At 30.1% G+C, this 14322-nt stretch overlaps 3 protein-coding genes across 8 annotated transcripts; 1 reads left to right on the top strand and 2 right to left on the bottom strand.

Moving 5' to 3' along the window:
- Positions 1–2224: 2224 nt before the first annotated feature.
- Vlf-1 (very late factor 1, bracovirus capsid protein) lies at positions 2225–3333 on the bottom strand. The gene has a single exon (NM_001414785.1). The coding sequence runs from the start codon at positions 3302–3304 to the stop codon at positions 2312–2314; it is 993 nt and encodes a 330-aa protein (NP_001401714.1). The 5' UTR covers positions 3305–3333; the 3' UTR covers positions 2225–2311.
- Positions 3334–3523: 190 nt separating this feature from the next.
- On the bottom strand, positions 3524–4335 carry Lef-5 (putative transcription initiation factor lef-5). The gene has a single exon (NM_001414786.1). The coding sequence runs from the start codon at positions 3949–3951 to the stop codon at positions 3547–3549; it is 405 nt and encodes a 134-aa protein (NP_001401715.1). The 5' UTR covers positions 3952–4335; the 3' UTR covers positions 3524–3546.
- A 117-nt stretch (positions 4336–4452) lies between these two features.
- Positions 4453–14322, top strand: LOC103570231 (tyrosine-protein phosphatase 10D). Of its 6 annotated transcripts, XM_053738604.1 has the most exons (19): positions 4453–4647; positions 5430–5540; positions 6654–7186; positions 7723–8004; positions 8173–8439; positions 8517–8801; positions 8885–9211; positions 9283–9603; positions 9679–10011; positions 10070–10360; positions 10541–10738; positions 11052–11157; positions 11278–11504; positions 11576–11652; positions 11767–12024; positions 12106–12254; positions 12748–12883; positions 12970–13036; positions 13212–14322. In XM_053738604.1, the coding sequence occupies exons 3-19, from the start codon at positions 6667–6669 to the stop codon at positions 13337–13339; spliced, it is 3972 nt and encodes a 1323-aa protein (XP_053594579.1). In that variant the 5' UTR covers positions 4453–4647; positions 5430–5540; positions 6654–6666; the 3' UTR covers positions 13340–14322. The 6 variants fall into 6 exon arrangements, with proteins under 6 accessions (XP_053594579.1, XP_053594581.1, XP_008546122.1 ...); XM_053738606.1 differs by lacking the exon at positions 5430–5540; XM_008547900.2 differs by lacking the exon at positions 4453–4647 and having other exon boundaries at positions 4775–6192.

Below are 14322 nucleotides of genomic sequence, written 5' to 3' on the forward strand. Positions count from 1 at the left end.
TTTTACAATAGAAGTTTTTTTTCTATTATTAATTATTCAATTATTATTACAGGGACAAGATGGGCAGACTTTTCTGAGAGTAAGTTAATAAGAATAATTTAACGGCGATTTATTCTTTTGCCATCGTATTACGGCTGTAAATTAGTGTCAACTTCTTGGGAAAGTTGATGTGACGGAAACTTAAAATCAATAGTGACAAAGTTCAAAGTTATCGTCAAACTGATTCAACTAATTGACATCAATTTTCTGGCCATAAAATCTGGTTATCGCGGATTCTCTTAAGATAAATTTTAAATTATTTAAGAGTATTTTTCAATTATTTTTACAGTTTTTTCCTACACTTATTATTCCTACTAGTGTATTTTCATAAATATTAATTTTCAACAATTATTATATTCATTAAGTATTTCATTTTCATTACAGAATGGTGCACCAGATACCTGGCAAGAAGAACAAGTAAATAAGAATATTCTAAAAATACTTATTTTTTACTATAGAAGTTTTTTTTTTATTATTAATTATTCAATTATTATTACAGGGACAAGATGGGCAGACTTATATGAGGGTAAGTTAATAAGAATAATTTAACGGCAATCTTTTCTTTTGCCATCATATTACGGTTGCAAATTAGTGTCAACTTCTTGGGAAAGTTGATATGACGGCAACTTAAAATCAATAGTGACAAAGTTCAAACTTATCGTCAAATTGGTTTAACTAATTGCCGTCAATTTTCTGACCATAAAATCTGGTTATCAAGGATTCTCTTAAAACAAATTTTAAATTTTTCGAGAGTATTTTTCGATTATTTTTACAGATTTTTTCTACACTTACTGTTCCTACTAGTGTATTTTCAAAAATATTTGTTTTCAACAATTATTATATTCATTAAGTATTTCATTTTCATTACAGAACAGTGCACAAGATCGCTGGGTAATAGAACAAGTAAATAAAATATTCTAAAAATACTTATTTTTTACGATAGAAGTTTTTTTTTTATTATTAATTATTCAATTATTATTACAGGGACAAGATGGGCAGACTTATATGAGGGTGAGTTAATAAGAATAATTTAACAGCGATTTTATCTTTTTGCCATGATATTACGGCTGTAGATTAGTGCTAACTTCATAGGAAAATTGATACGACGGCAACTTAAAATCAATAGTGACAAAGTTCGAACTTATCATCAAATTGATTTAACTAATTGCCATCAATTTTCTGACCATAAAATCTGGTTATCAAGGATTCTCTTAAAACAAATTTTAAATTTTTCGAGAGTATTTTTCGATTATTTTTACAGATTTTTTCTACACTTACTGTTCCTACTAGTGTATTTTCATAAATATTAATTTTCAACAATTATTATATTCATTAAGTATTTCATTTTCATTACAGAGCCAAGCACCAGAAAACTGGGACGAAACAAATGTAAATAAAATATTCTAAAGAAACTTATTTTTTACGATAGAGGTTTTTTTTTTTTTATTAATTATTCAATTATTATTACAGGGAGGAAATGGCGAACCTCTTGAGTAGCGTTGCCACAAGAGTCAGGAATAACGATGAAACGAGATGAGATCATTCCGACTGATGACGAGACGAGATAAAAATATTCGATATCGTGATTTGATTCACACAAAGCAAAAATTATTTTCTAAAAGACAATAAGTCTTGAATACCATAAAACAAATTGAAAAAAATATGTCTGATTAATAAAGATTCTCTAACAGAAAATACAATATTTAAAATATTATGAAGTTTAGATTTTTAATCTAACCATGTCCTAAAAACTACAAGATACTGGTAAACAATTTTTTCATGTAAATTTTTTTGCTTAACTTTGAATAAAATTTGATTTTAATACAATAATAAAAATATTTTTCATAAAATTGTAATTTATTAAAGAATCAACATAGAATGGTTAAATTTCATTTTTTGGCGACTCGCTACTTCCCGTTTTAAGTTTGGTTGACTTTTTTATGTATATTTTACATGTATATTTTAATATATATTTTTTTATATTAATATATTATATTAAAAGTAGTATATTAATTAATATAGTGTATTTTTTGTAATTTTTATATATGTTTTCCAGTATATTGCAAAATATATGGTTTCCAGTATATTGTAAAATATATGGAACTTTTTTTACTTTTCTTAGGTTATTGCGTGAGTTATTCAGCAAATGTAAGTTCAATGAAAAGAAAAAAAAATAATAAACTTGTTTTTTTTTTTTTTTTTTTTTTTTTTTTTTTTTTTTTTGTGGAATTACTTTGTTAAAAGGCAACATGACGGACGCATTAAGTTATTTTTAGTATGCACCAGCTATTTTTTCTTCAAAACTCGAACAATTGTAATGTTTAAGAGTAACATTGACGTCTTTGTGTCTATTTAGTGTCTGAGCTAATAATAGTTCTTTATGGTTAATCATAATAGTCGTATTCAGAGAGCGAATTGATTTTAAGCCCAAAGCCACAGAAGGTTGCATACCATTTACATTCTCATAAATCTGACGCATGACTTTATTAATTGTATCAACTTTACATGAGACTAAAAGAGTATTCTGAATTACTGGATTATTTTTTATCTGAGTTTCAAAATCAGTATCCAATGATTTCGTATATAAGCCATCCCGACTTAAAGCCATTTTGATGACTTTAGGGTATAGAACATCAAATAATTTAGCCATCTTCAGAATTTTAATTGATGTATTTCGGTGTTTCGTCCGTATTGATAACGGAAGCTCTCTTTTGATCAAATCAATATGTTTTACTCGTAATTGTAATAATTCACTTGATCTCAAATTTGTTAATAAAGTCAATACGATTGCGATTTTAGTATCGATTATTCGTCTTGGATCTGCTTTATAAGATTCTACAGTATTCAGACGTTTCACATCTCTAACAATCGTAGTCAACAGATTCTTTGTACCAATAAATACATCTGTACTGCGTTTAGTTGACTTTCCGGAATTTTTCGACCTGAGTCCTAAATCACGACGTGATTTTGTCAAAGACGGTTGGATGCGTTTTATGGTGGCGTAAATTCCGTTTATGTAATGAATTGAAAGTTCTTTTCCGTTAGATCCTGATTTTTTAATATCCATCAACTTATCCGAAATAGTTTTGTCTGTCAGAGACAAAGGATCGATATTGAGATCTTTAAGCTTTTTAAGATGGGCGTTGTGCGTTTTCAATGTTGATTTATGATATATTAATTCATTTACATACGGATTTTGGTCTACATTTAAACAAATAGGTTCAGGATCTGGCATTAACATTTTAGCATTTGAATCGTGATTCATATTTATTTTGATTTAAAACTAAGCAGAAGTCTAATGATAAATATTCTCAACTAAAATAGAGTTTCAAGAAAATGAAATTATTTTTCGATTATTAAAATGAAACCTGCCGTCTGCCTGATGGGATTGGGCAGGATAAAGAAGAAATCTCAATAAAAAGCTTCTAAATAAATTGAGAAAATATGGATGGTCCATAAACTGGGAGTCGAACCTAGTGTATAATGTGTATAGACGTGATTCCTGTATTATTTTTTTTCAGCAAATACCGCATTACATTTGTTACAAATTTTCATAATCGAAGAAAGCTCATCAGCTGCACGTGATTGGTGAGATATAATTTCAAAATTGTGTTTACAAGTTGAAAATTCACTATAAGCATGATCAATATCGGAGTTGAATTGAAACTCTGGTAGTTGACTATCACTTAAAATATTTATATCAAATAGGGGACACACAAAGTTATCCATTAACAGTATCGTATCAGATGAAGTCGATTCCAATGACCCATCATGATTATTATCACATCTACTCGTACGAAATAGATTATTCGATCTCATTTGTCTCAATATATTCAATTTGTTATTTTCCACTGGTCGAGGTCTGCCATTATTTTTCGTTCCCATATTTGATTCATTTTTGAATTTTTTCATTTTTAAGAACAATATCACTCAATAAATTAAACCGTAATCAGATCAAATTCACAATTGATCTGAAAAATGTTAAACAACTGTTACAAATTTATCAGTAATATTTATACAGCTATTTACTTTTTTGTAGAAAAAAAAATCCAGAAAATATGGGCACCCAAGTTTTTAAGTCTGTTACTAGACACAAGTATACTTTGACACTTCTTTTACAGAGCTTGGAATAGTATTAATTCAGATATATTCTTCGAGAACAAATTGCTAATAATGCATGTAAAAGTGAACACGTAACACTACGAACCTCATACAGGTTAATAAAATAAAATTAAAATATATTTATATTTTATCCTGCTTTTGTCACAAGTTGATTCAACTAAATATATTATTAAACTACACATAGAGCACGTATTGAATAATTACAATTGTTTCTATCAACCCGATAACCAAATGAATAGGCTTTAAAAATGATAGTAAAAACAATATTATCGAAATATTAATACAAGAATATAATTTATGATATTTACTAAGTAATCAAGTTTGTGTACAAAAACAAGAAAAAAATTAAGATCTAATCTGGATTCCAAGAATTAAAAATATTGATATTCGATGACAATTTGATTTTTGGAAATCAGCCTAAAAACGATAACTTTCAATTTTTATTTTTTTGACAAATTTCGAATTTTTTTTTGCAGGAAGTTGAAAGTAATATTTTTTTTTATTCTCCATCCATTTAATCTAAAAGATTGTTGACGCAATGAGATCTTTAGATTCTATATATTTATATAAATATATTGCTGCTGCTAGTTGAGAAAAAGTTTGCTATCAATGCATTTTGTCGTACGGACATGCAACCGAATGGCTTATCAATAAAAATACACTCGAATTTCATGAAATCCGACAGCTAGTCCAGAGGAATATAAATGCACGTATATATGTATATATAGAAACATAAAATGTATAACATCGGGTGGGAGACAGCGTAACTTGTAGTGGGGATTGAGATTGAGGAGAAGTTCAAACTTAATGGAATCAGTCTTATTCGAATTCGACAGTACTAATTTTGCAACCTAATTTTTTTCAATATCTTAGATTAGATATTAAGATCGGTTACTGAATTAAGAATTATTTATAAGCAAGGCTACAAAAGTATTAATAAATAGTAGGAAATAAGGAGCCAGAACAGCGATAATAATATCGGAACCATTATTTGTTATCAACGTTATCAGTTAAAAGAGAAGTGTCACACTATATTTTAAATCATCAAACAAGTAAAATATGTCGGTAGATATTCACCTATCTCATCAGTTTTATTTTGATGTGATAAAAGTTCTCCATCAGTTTATGAAGTTATTCCGACAGACATCGGTGTCTTTTATTTTAACGTTCGATCCAATTGTCATTTATTTTATAAATATCGTGTACTCTATTGTGTATCAATGTTTTGCTATTGTACTAATGTGTGTAATATGTCATTTTGTTTTAAGCTGTTTTACTAATGACTGATTTTAAAAGAAGAAGATTTCGCAAGCAGTATAAAATCTTAAGATATTTTATTGAAGATAAATCCTTTTTAAGCAATCGAAAAATACTATTTTGTAAGTACAAGTGTTTAAAAGAAAAATGCCACAAGACCCTTAAATAAAAGTAGAAATCTCACTGAAATAACTTAGAACCCCAACCTAAAGCTATTTGCTCAGACGATGTGTTTTGTTTTTTAAGTAATTATGTAAGTAGTAATTAACTGAGTAACGAGTGTAGATATTGAGTATTGATCTCGAATAAATTTATAAAATACATTGATGCGTAGCAAACCTAAGTGCACTTGTTGAGTGTAGAATGTGAACAAACAAAAAGAATGATGAGAAGATGGCGTCAAGCACGTGGTGAGTTGTCGTATGAATGAATTATTTGATTGGCTGAACGAACGTGTGGCGTCTACTTGAAGTCTTGTGTTACTTGTGGCAGCTGACTTTATGTATCGAATTTTCTGATCAGTTAAAATTTGAATTATGACTATGAGACCGAAAAGTGCTGCTATCAAGTGGCAACACAAGGTAATAACTGATAATCCAAATTCTCGGTCATTACCAAACATAAGCCATTACCGCTATTCTGAGTATAGCAACTTGCGCTATAGTCTATTAATTATAAGCATCATCTTCATTGTTATTTTACTTGGTACGATCATTGACTTTGTACCTGGTACAACTGGTCATTGTCTTAGGATGCAAAAATTATCTATCGATTGTAATCATTATCTTTATAATTGATTGATTCGTGTATGATCGTGTAACAATAAGGTGTTATTAATTTGAGGGGGGGGGCACTTCTTCACCCTTTTTAGTATACACGCACTGCGATGCCCCTATTTCCTTTCCAGGTGACACCCTTGTCAAGAAATATAATCGAGTGACCTGGGGTGATCATTCACGAGTTCGAATTTCCTTTCATCTCAGGAACTAAAAAATCTCTGGAAGATGTGGGCTTGAGAAGGCCCACTCGGGTCAATAGTAACCTGTGTGCAGTGGAATGACCCAAACATATATATTTATAAATTTGTAGAATCTGCCTATACATTGGACTTATTTTTCAAAGCTTGTGTGAAATATTCATTCTACATACGTCATGTTTTTTTCATAATAAGCAATTATATAAATGTCATCATTCCTTCAATGTAAATAACTTGATTTATTTTTTTTTTTTTTCAGAGTTTTACGGAAAATGTTTAAGATAACTTGGTATTGGATTAGAACCCCGTGCGTTTTTTGGACGTTCTTGGTATATATCATTAATTTACAACCTTTGCATTCATTGCAACGAAATGATTCGACAGAAAAGCTGTTTAATCACACTAAAATTCATTATAATGATGCATTAATGCATAAAATTAATTCAAACCATTCAAAATCGATTACTTATGAAAAATTGTTAGACAATATAACATTGAGCAAGACTGAAAATATTATTTATTCTATGGATCCAATAAATCATGATTTGTTTTTGAAAAATAACAAAAAGAACATAGTGTTATCACTACCAGAATATCAAACAGAGATGACTAACTTTATATCTCATACCAATTATACGTCTTTTAATAACAGCATATTTTATAATTCGATCAATAAATCAATATTGGAATGGAAGATTGCGTTGTGCGTCAATGACTTTATATATCCTAAAAATAAGACTAATAGTACTGAAGCAGGATCTAACAATCACATATTCGTACAATTTCGTGCAGGTATGGATTAATTCGAGCAATTATTTTTTATGAATTACATTGCAGCTTGATGGTTTGAAGGCAGAGGGGTGCTTTGAGCATTCAATAAATTTATTATCACACTAACCAACACATTATATTGACGATTGACAAAAAAATATGTTTATCGTAATTTATTTGACAGGTCTCGAATATTTGGAAAAAGGGGGTAATATTAACCCTTCTACAAAATAAAACAAATAGATCTTTGCATTTTTTTCATTTTGTCAAAGCAAAATCGTTAGCTCCATTACAAGTGGAATCGACGAACGCATGACCGAAGTTGTTCAGTACAAAGAAGGCATTTTGCATATTGACTCTTTGAGTCTTCTGTTCTTTTGTACTTCTTTCATGAGCTTGTGTATAAGGCTGGCACGCTTTTTTGTATTTTTGGGTTTGTTCCAGCACACTTACTAACTCAAACACATTCCAACATCTTAATTCCAATCAAACATTCCCATTTCTTCTAACTGATTAATTTTTTGTATCATATAATCGTTGTATTTGATATTTTTCAGAATACGATTTGATCGTTGGAGATTTGTTGATAAAGAACTCAAATGATTCATCGCTCACTGTAGAATGGGTGCCTCCAAACGAAGTTGACGATTTCGATTACTATATTGTTAAGTGGTTTCGAGGACAAAGTATTGAAGGCGAATGCTATACTAATAAAGAAACTACAAATTATACAATTACACATCTACAATCTTGTACTAAGTACGAAATTCGTGTTTTACCGGCTAGAAATAATACTTGCGGACAAGAACGTGTCGTAATTGGTACAACTGGATTAATTGGTAAGTTAGAGCAATATTTCTGAATGTTTTTTGTAAATCAAATAGTACAACCATAGTGAATCTCACTTATGGTATTTACTTCAGCACTTTTAAATTTAAATAAAGAAAAGTTATCAATAACTGAAATAGATAAATACTCGTTTTTTTATTCCAAAATATTTCTTTTAGTTGAAACAAACTCCCTAAAATTAAAAATCGCTGATAATGGTACGGATTGGTTGAAAATAAGTTGGAGTATACCAGGAAGCGATTGTGTGACAAAAACTGTGATTAAATACTGTAGGGATTACCAGTGTGAAGAAACTAACGTTACACAAACTTTCTACAATGCAACGAATTTATTGCCCTGTACGACATATAATTTCACAGTAACTTTTTACGGAGAAAGTGAAGAATTTGGCAGTACTGATATCATTGGAGTAACTGGATATTTGAGTAATGAAATCGAATTTTTTCAACTTTCATATATTCAATTCGGAATCAATTAATCATAAATATTTGAAATATTCCAGAACCACAAGCGCCATCTTTTGCGTGGTCTATAGCTGAACATGATTCTTTGAATATATTTTGGACTGCGCCAATAGGTGCATCATGTGTGATTGTCTATCGAATAACAATTTATCAAGATCATCCATACAACAATACATTTGAAACAAATTCAACAGCTGAATACCAAATAAAGTTCAATAATTTGCAATCCTGCAGTATTTATAATATTATTATTGTTCCGGTAGATAAATTTGAAAATGATTGTGATCCGTATTTATTTTTTTCTAACAAAACGTTAGCTCCTGGTAAAACATATTTAAGTGCTTTTTAACTTCTTACTTGTTGACAACTTCTTTGACACCGATTTCATAAATATGTCTTAATTTAGTTCCAGAAACTCCTGATTACATGTCCTCTATATCAGAAAGAAATGAAATTGCAATCATATGGATTTTAGTAATCAATGAATTCAATAATTGTGAAAACATGAAAGTAATAACATTTTGTGATTGTAATAAAGTTCTTGGTATAGGATACAACTGTACGAACAGCACCTCTACTAAGCACATAACTGAAGAATGTAATCAAACGATAGTCACTACTAAAGTAAAAAATCTTACACCTTATACTCAGTATAAGTGTTTTAGTATTACTTCTAATGCTCACTACAATAGTAGTAAAAGCAATTATATTTTACTACAGACTTCGGAAGACAGTAAGAATTTGGTGCCACTTAATTGAAATTTATAATTTGAATGCAATATATCTAAATAATTAATGTTCCAGTACCCAGCCCCCCATCATTGGCAGTATTCAATATAACCGACAAAAAATTTGAATTGACATGGAAATCACCTCTGTATCTTCCGGGTGATATAGTTAACTTTGAAGTAAACTTCACATGGTATTACAAATTCCATCAACCCAAATGGTGCGAAAATATTTCGGATATCAGTGAGAACACTGTTCGTCTGAATGGCAGTACATTGCTATTATTATACGAGGCTGCAGTCCCATTTTCAAATCACAGAGCATCGATACGAGCGAAAACTTCAGCGGGTTGGAGTAACTATAGTGAAAGTATATCATTTTCAACATTACCTGGTGGTAAGTTTGATTATATATTATACTAGCCGTTATCCTTATGTTTTCTCAATATTATTTTATTTTGATTATTATCAGCTCCAGGGCCCGTATCAAATTTTAAATATTCTTTGAAAAAGAGTTCAGACAATATTCGTCCTCCAGATGCGTTTTTATCATGGGGACTTCCGTGCCACATTTTTGGATTGAAAATTGAAGTTTTTGAATTGACTGGAATCGGAACTCGAACAAGTTTTTTGAATCACTATGTTAATGAAACAATAAAGTCTCAAATATGCATTGATGATATTTGTACCATTAAGCTGTTACTAAAAGAAGAATACACGTACCAGTTTTCTGTGGCTGGAAGAGTGAAAGATGTTAAGCCCTTAGGAGCTGTGGAACGAATAACATCATTGTACCCAGCCGGAAGTAAGTAAAGAAGTCATAAGAATTTAAATATTTAATAAATTATAGTATTTTTATAAAGTTCCATCAGATCCGGATGCTGCCTACATCAATCAGATTACGATCGATCCATTCAAAGCACGAAGAACAACATACTCAGCACTCATTTTACTTCCATTATTTCCTAATACCAATGGTGAAATAAAATGCTATGCGATTATTGTTTCAAAAATTGGGCATAATAATAAACGATTTTCTCGAAACGACTTAAAATCGGGAGAGTGGCCAAAAATTTCTTCTTGGATTGAATCCGTTCAAAAGGATTTCACTGTTCCTTATCAAGCTTCAAAACTTTGCAACGACTCATATCACCGTAGGTTATTAAGTATATGAAATAATTTCCAATCTTGACTTATTTTAAGAAGATTCGGCTCTTTTTCTCTATTATCGTTTTTCATTTTACGCTTAGAGTTTTTGTTTGAACAAAATTACTACCGACCCTCCTCTATTGATGACGAATCGTTGGTTTAATACTTTTTAATTCTTTACTTAGCATACGTAGTAGATTATGGGAAATTAAAAGCTGTGAAATTCCAAATTGGAGAAGATATGGAAACTTGCCCAGAATTATCAAAAAGTAAAACATCATATTGTAATGGTCCTTTGAAATCAGATACTTGGTATGATATAAGAATGAGAGCGTTTACTGACGGTGGATACCGAGATTCGGAAGTATTTACAATTAAAACAAGTAAATTAAGAAATGATAATCTATAACTGAATTTCATTAACTCGGAACTTTCCCTCAATACGAATTACGCTGTCTCCCACCCGATGCTGTGCATGCATTTGTCTGTGGCTTTGTATATTTATTTTTTCATAATTCATGTAGATTAAGTGCGCATGCGCTGTAGTTTATTTTTTAAAAGAGAAGGGGTGTTCGATAAGTCGGAATTTCCAAGAAATTTCTGCTCCTCTGTAGACTAACTGTCCGAGTTAATGGAATTCGACTGTACCAAATGTTTTAAAAATTATACCAGCATTCGTAAATTTATTACTTACAGATGCAGAATTACAAATTGCTACCATTATTGGATCAATAGTTGGTATTCTAGCTTTCGGAGTACTAATCACTTTATTTCTGCTAATGAAAAAGTGGTCAGTTCAAACGTAAGTGTATGTAATTATAGTAGATTTTAACGTATAACTCTAGGATTTATAGCTAAGTATGAAAATGTTATCAAACATTGTGAAATTTTATATTATACTCTGCTATCTCTACATTATTAGAGTAATCAGACGCTTATTAAATTCAAAGATGCCAGGATCTCCAGTACCAGCTCCATTAAATCGACGAAAATTTATTACTCATTGCCAGCAATTGGCTGATAATCCTGGAAAACTCAGTAATGAATTTCAGTTGTTACAAACTTTAAGCTTGGACTTACAAATGCCAACGAATGCTGGATGTCTTCATGCGAATAGAAAGAAAAATCGATACACTGATATTCTTCCGTGTATGATTGTTATATTTATTATGAGTATAAAATTGTGTTTGTTTCATAATTTGACTTTTACATTATTTCAGATGACTTTTCAAGAGTGAAATTAGAAATAATAGATAACGATCCCAATAGTGATTATATTAATGCATCGTTCATAAAGGTAATAGAAATTTAATTGACAGTATGAACACCAGAAACATATTTTTCTGTCAGATATGTTTCTGTTATCAGATACTTTAAATAATTTTACTAAGTAATAAATCTATTTCTCCAGGGATTTAGTAATGAAGAAGAATATATCGCGTGTCAAGCACCAAAAGAAGAAACGACGTATGACTTTTGGCGTATGGTCGAGCAATATAACATCAAACTCATAGTTATGCTAACGCTACTTATTGAAAAAAACAAAGAAAAATGTTACCAATATTTTCCAACGATTCGTGAAACTTTTACTTATGAAAATATGTCGATAAGGTGTTCAATGGAATTTGACTATAGGTCTTACACTCAGAGGACACTAGTTCTTCAAAAGGTTCTAATCATTTGTATTCCGCAACAAAATGACTACGATATAACATAATATTCTTCTATTAAAATATTTTTATTTGTAAAGGGTGACGAGAAAAGAGTATTGAACCACTTGCAATTCAAAGATTGGCCTGATCATGATGCACCCGAAGATTTTGATGCTGTGATCAATTTTTGCCAGATTATGAGACGCAATATAAATAGTAATAGAAATTTAGTTGTCATCCACTGTAGGTGAGTACTAAAAACCTACACGGAGATGAATATTTTTTTTTTCTAACTGATTACAATCGAATTCCATTAACTAAAATAAATTCCGACTTATCGAATGCCACTTTTCCTTAGAAGAGTTAACTACAGCTCATGCGCTCTTACATCACAGGAATGATGATATATAAATATACAGACACATACTAATGTATAGCCTTGGGGGGAGGGGGGCTGGTCTTAGTAGGGGTCGATTGAGGGGGGGTTCCGAATTAATAAAATCTGACTCAATGGACTTTGATTACATTTTAATAGTTTGGATTTTAGATTTCTAATCAAGTTTTAAATATTTATGGAACTCGAATGATGAATCTCTCACGAGAAAGTTCATCTCATGAATTTTCCAATGAATTTCAGAATCAAATTATTCAATTAGCATATCGCAATTGCTGATCATTTATGAATACTTTTCCGTAGTATTACATGAGAAAGCATTCAATGAGAAAAATTATTGTTGCAGCTCAGGCATTGGCAGAACTGGAACACTGATAGCTATAGATATTATACTTCAACACCTGAAGGATAATCGGAAGTTAGACGTGTTTGGTACCGTTTATCGTTTGAGACAACAGAGAATCAATATGGTTCAGCGTGAAGTAATATTTTGCTATTCTAATTCAATAGATAACCAAAGATATGCTGAAATGACATTTTTAAATATTTGATTTTTTTGTCATTTCAGAGTCAATATACTTTTATATATAACTGCATCAAACAAGTGCTGAAAAATCCTCACTTTTCGAAAAATTGTAAGTATATACATTAAGTGTAACTAGAAAAATATTAACTCGATATAAATATTAAGAGCTTTTACTTTAGGAGCTTGTTTTTGTCATTTGCAACTTCATTTTTGCTACGACTTTGAAAAAAAAAATTTGTCGTTCTTTTGGCCTACCCTAATATATATATTACTTTTTTTTTCAGATAAATTACCATACCTGAGACCAATAAGTGATGATAATACCGAGAAGAACAATATGGACCCGTGTATTTCAAACTTGTTCAAGGATGTCGACCGTGTGAAACCTAGTATCGAATCTGATGTTGATTAGCAAATTTAAATCAATATAAACAATACAAAACAATATCATTGTTGTTCGATATAACCCTCCAAAAATTAAGTATTAACAGGGTGATCTATATAGACCTAATACTGTGACGTCATAGACGACTTACCCCCAATAGCACAGTTTGCTTAGCAAAAGTTTCCAAAAGTTTCCTTGAATTTTTCGTCAAATGTCCGTCAACATCGGACCTTTCTATTTTTGATGACAATTTATATACAACTTGCTATACAATTTGACGTAAATTTACTACCCGAATTAAAATGCAAATTCACTTCAAAAGTTGTATACAAATTGTCATCAGAAACGGAACAGCCCAGTTGACGGACATTTGACGAAAAATTCAAGGAAGCTTTTGTTAGGGTTTTTTTCTAGTAAAAAAAAGTATGATACTGAAGTTAGCCGATGTCTAATAACTTTTGAATTTTTTTTTTTTAAATTAAAAAAAAATTAAATTTAAAAAAAAAAATGCACCTGTAGCTTCTTTAATTTTCTACAAGTGCATATTTTTAGTTTTTTTTTGTAATTTATTTTTTGAAAAAAAAAAAATCCGAAAATTTTAATTGTCTACTAACTTCAGGATCACAAAAACGATACTGCTAATTGAGGACAAGTTAACCGCAAATTTTTCATCGCAACTTTTGCTGTCAAATTGTTGACAAATTCGAACAACAATTTTTGATACTTTGAATTGTCAAATTGCTGTCAATTCCTAGCTAAAGTGGCTGATTAGAGATAATTGTATTCAAGAATCTTACATGTAATGTCATCTGACAACGTATGAATTAATTAGCTAATTAAAGAAATCATCATTACTGCAGATGTTGTAAATGATGAAAAGATATTTATTATTAAGAAAATTATAAATAAATGAAATTGTAAATTAGAATAAATCAAAGTCATTAATAATTAAGTAGTTAAAAAGTGTATATGAAGAAATGTAATGAAGTGTTTTAAATAATTTAAATAAG

This window comes from Microplitis demolitor, chromosome 4, assembly GCF_026212275.2.
Source record: "Microplitis demolitor isolate Queensland-Clemson2020A chromosome 4, iyMicDemo2.1a, whole genome shotgun sequence".
NCBI classification, from domain to species: domain Eukaryota; kingdom Metazoa; phylum Arthropoda; class Insecta; order Hymenoptera; family Braconidae; genus Microplitis; species Microplitis demolitor.

Excerpts from the sequence above, each read along its gene's own strand:
- Vlf-1 (NM_001414785.1), bottom strand. The coding sequence starts at position 3,304 with ATGAATCACGATTCAAATGCTAAAATGTTAATGCCAGATCCTGAACCT.
- LOC103570231 (XM_053738604.1), top strand. The coding sequence starts at position 6,667 with ATGTTTAAGATAACTTGGTATTGGATTAGAACCCCGTGCGTTTTTTGG. Across the intron at positions 11,158-11,277 it reads AAAAAGTGGTCAGTTCAAAC|AGTAATCAGACGCTTATTAA; the intron begins GTAAGTGTATGT and ends CTACATTATTAG. Across the intron at positions 11,653-11,766 it reads TTAATGCATCGTTCATAAAG|GGATTTAGTAATGAAGAAGA; the intron begins GTAATAGAAATT and ends CTATTTCTCCAG.
- Lef-5 (NM_001414786.1), bottom strand. The coding sequence starts at position 3,951 with ATGAAAAAATTCAAAAATGAATCAAATATGGGAACGAAAAATAATGGC.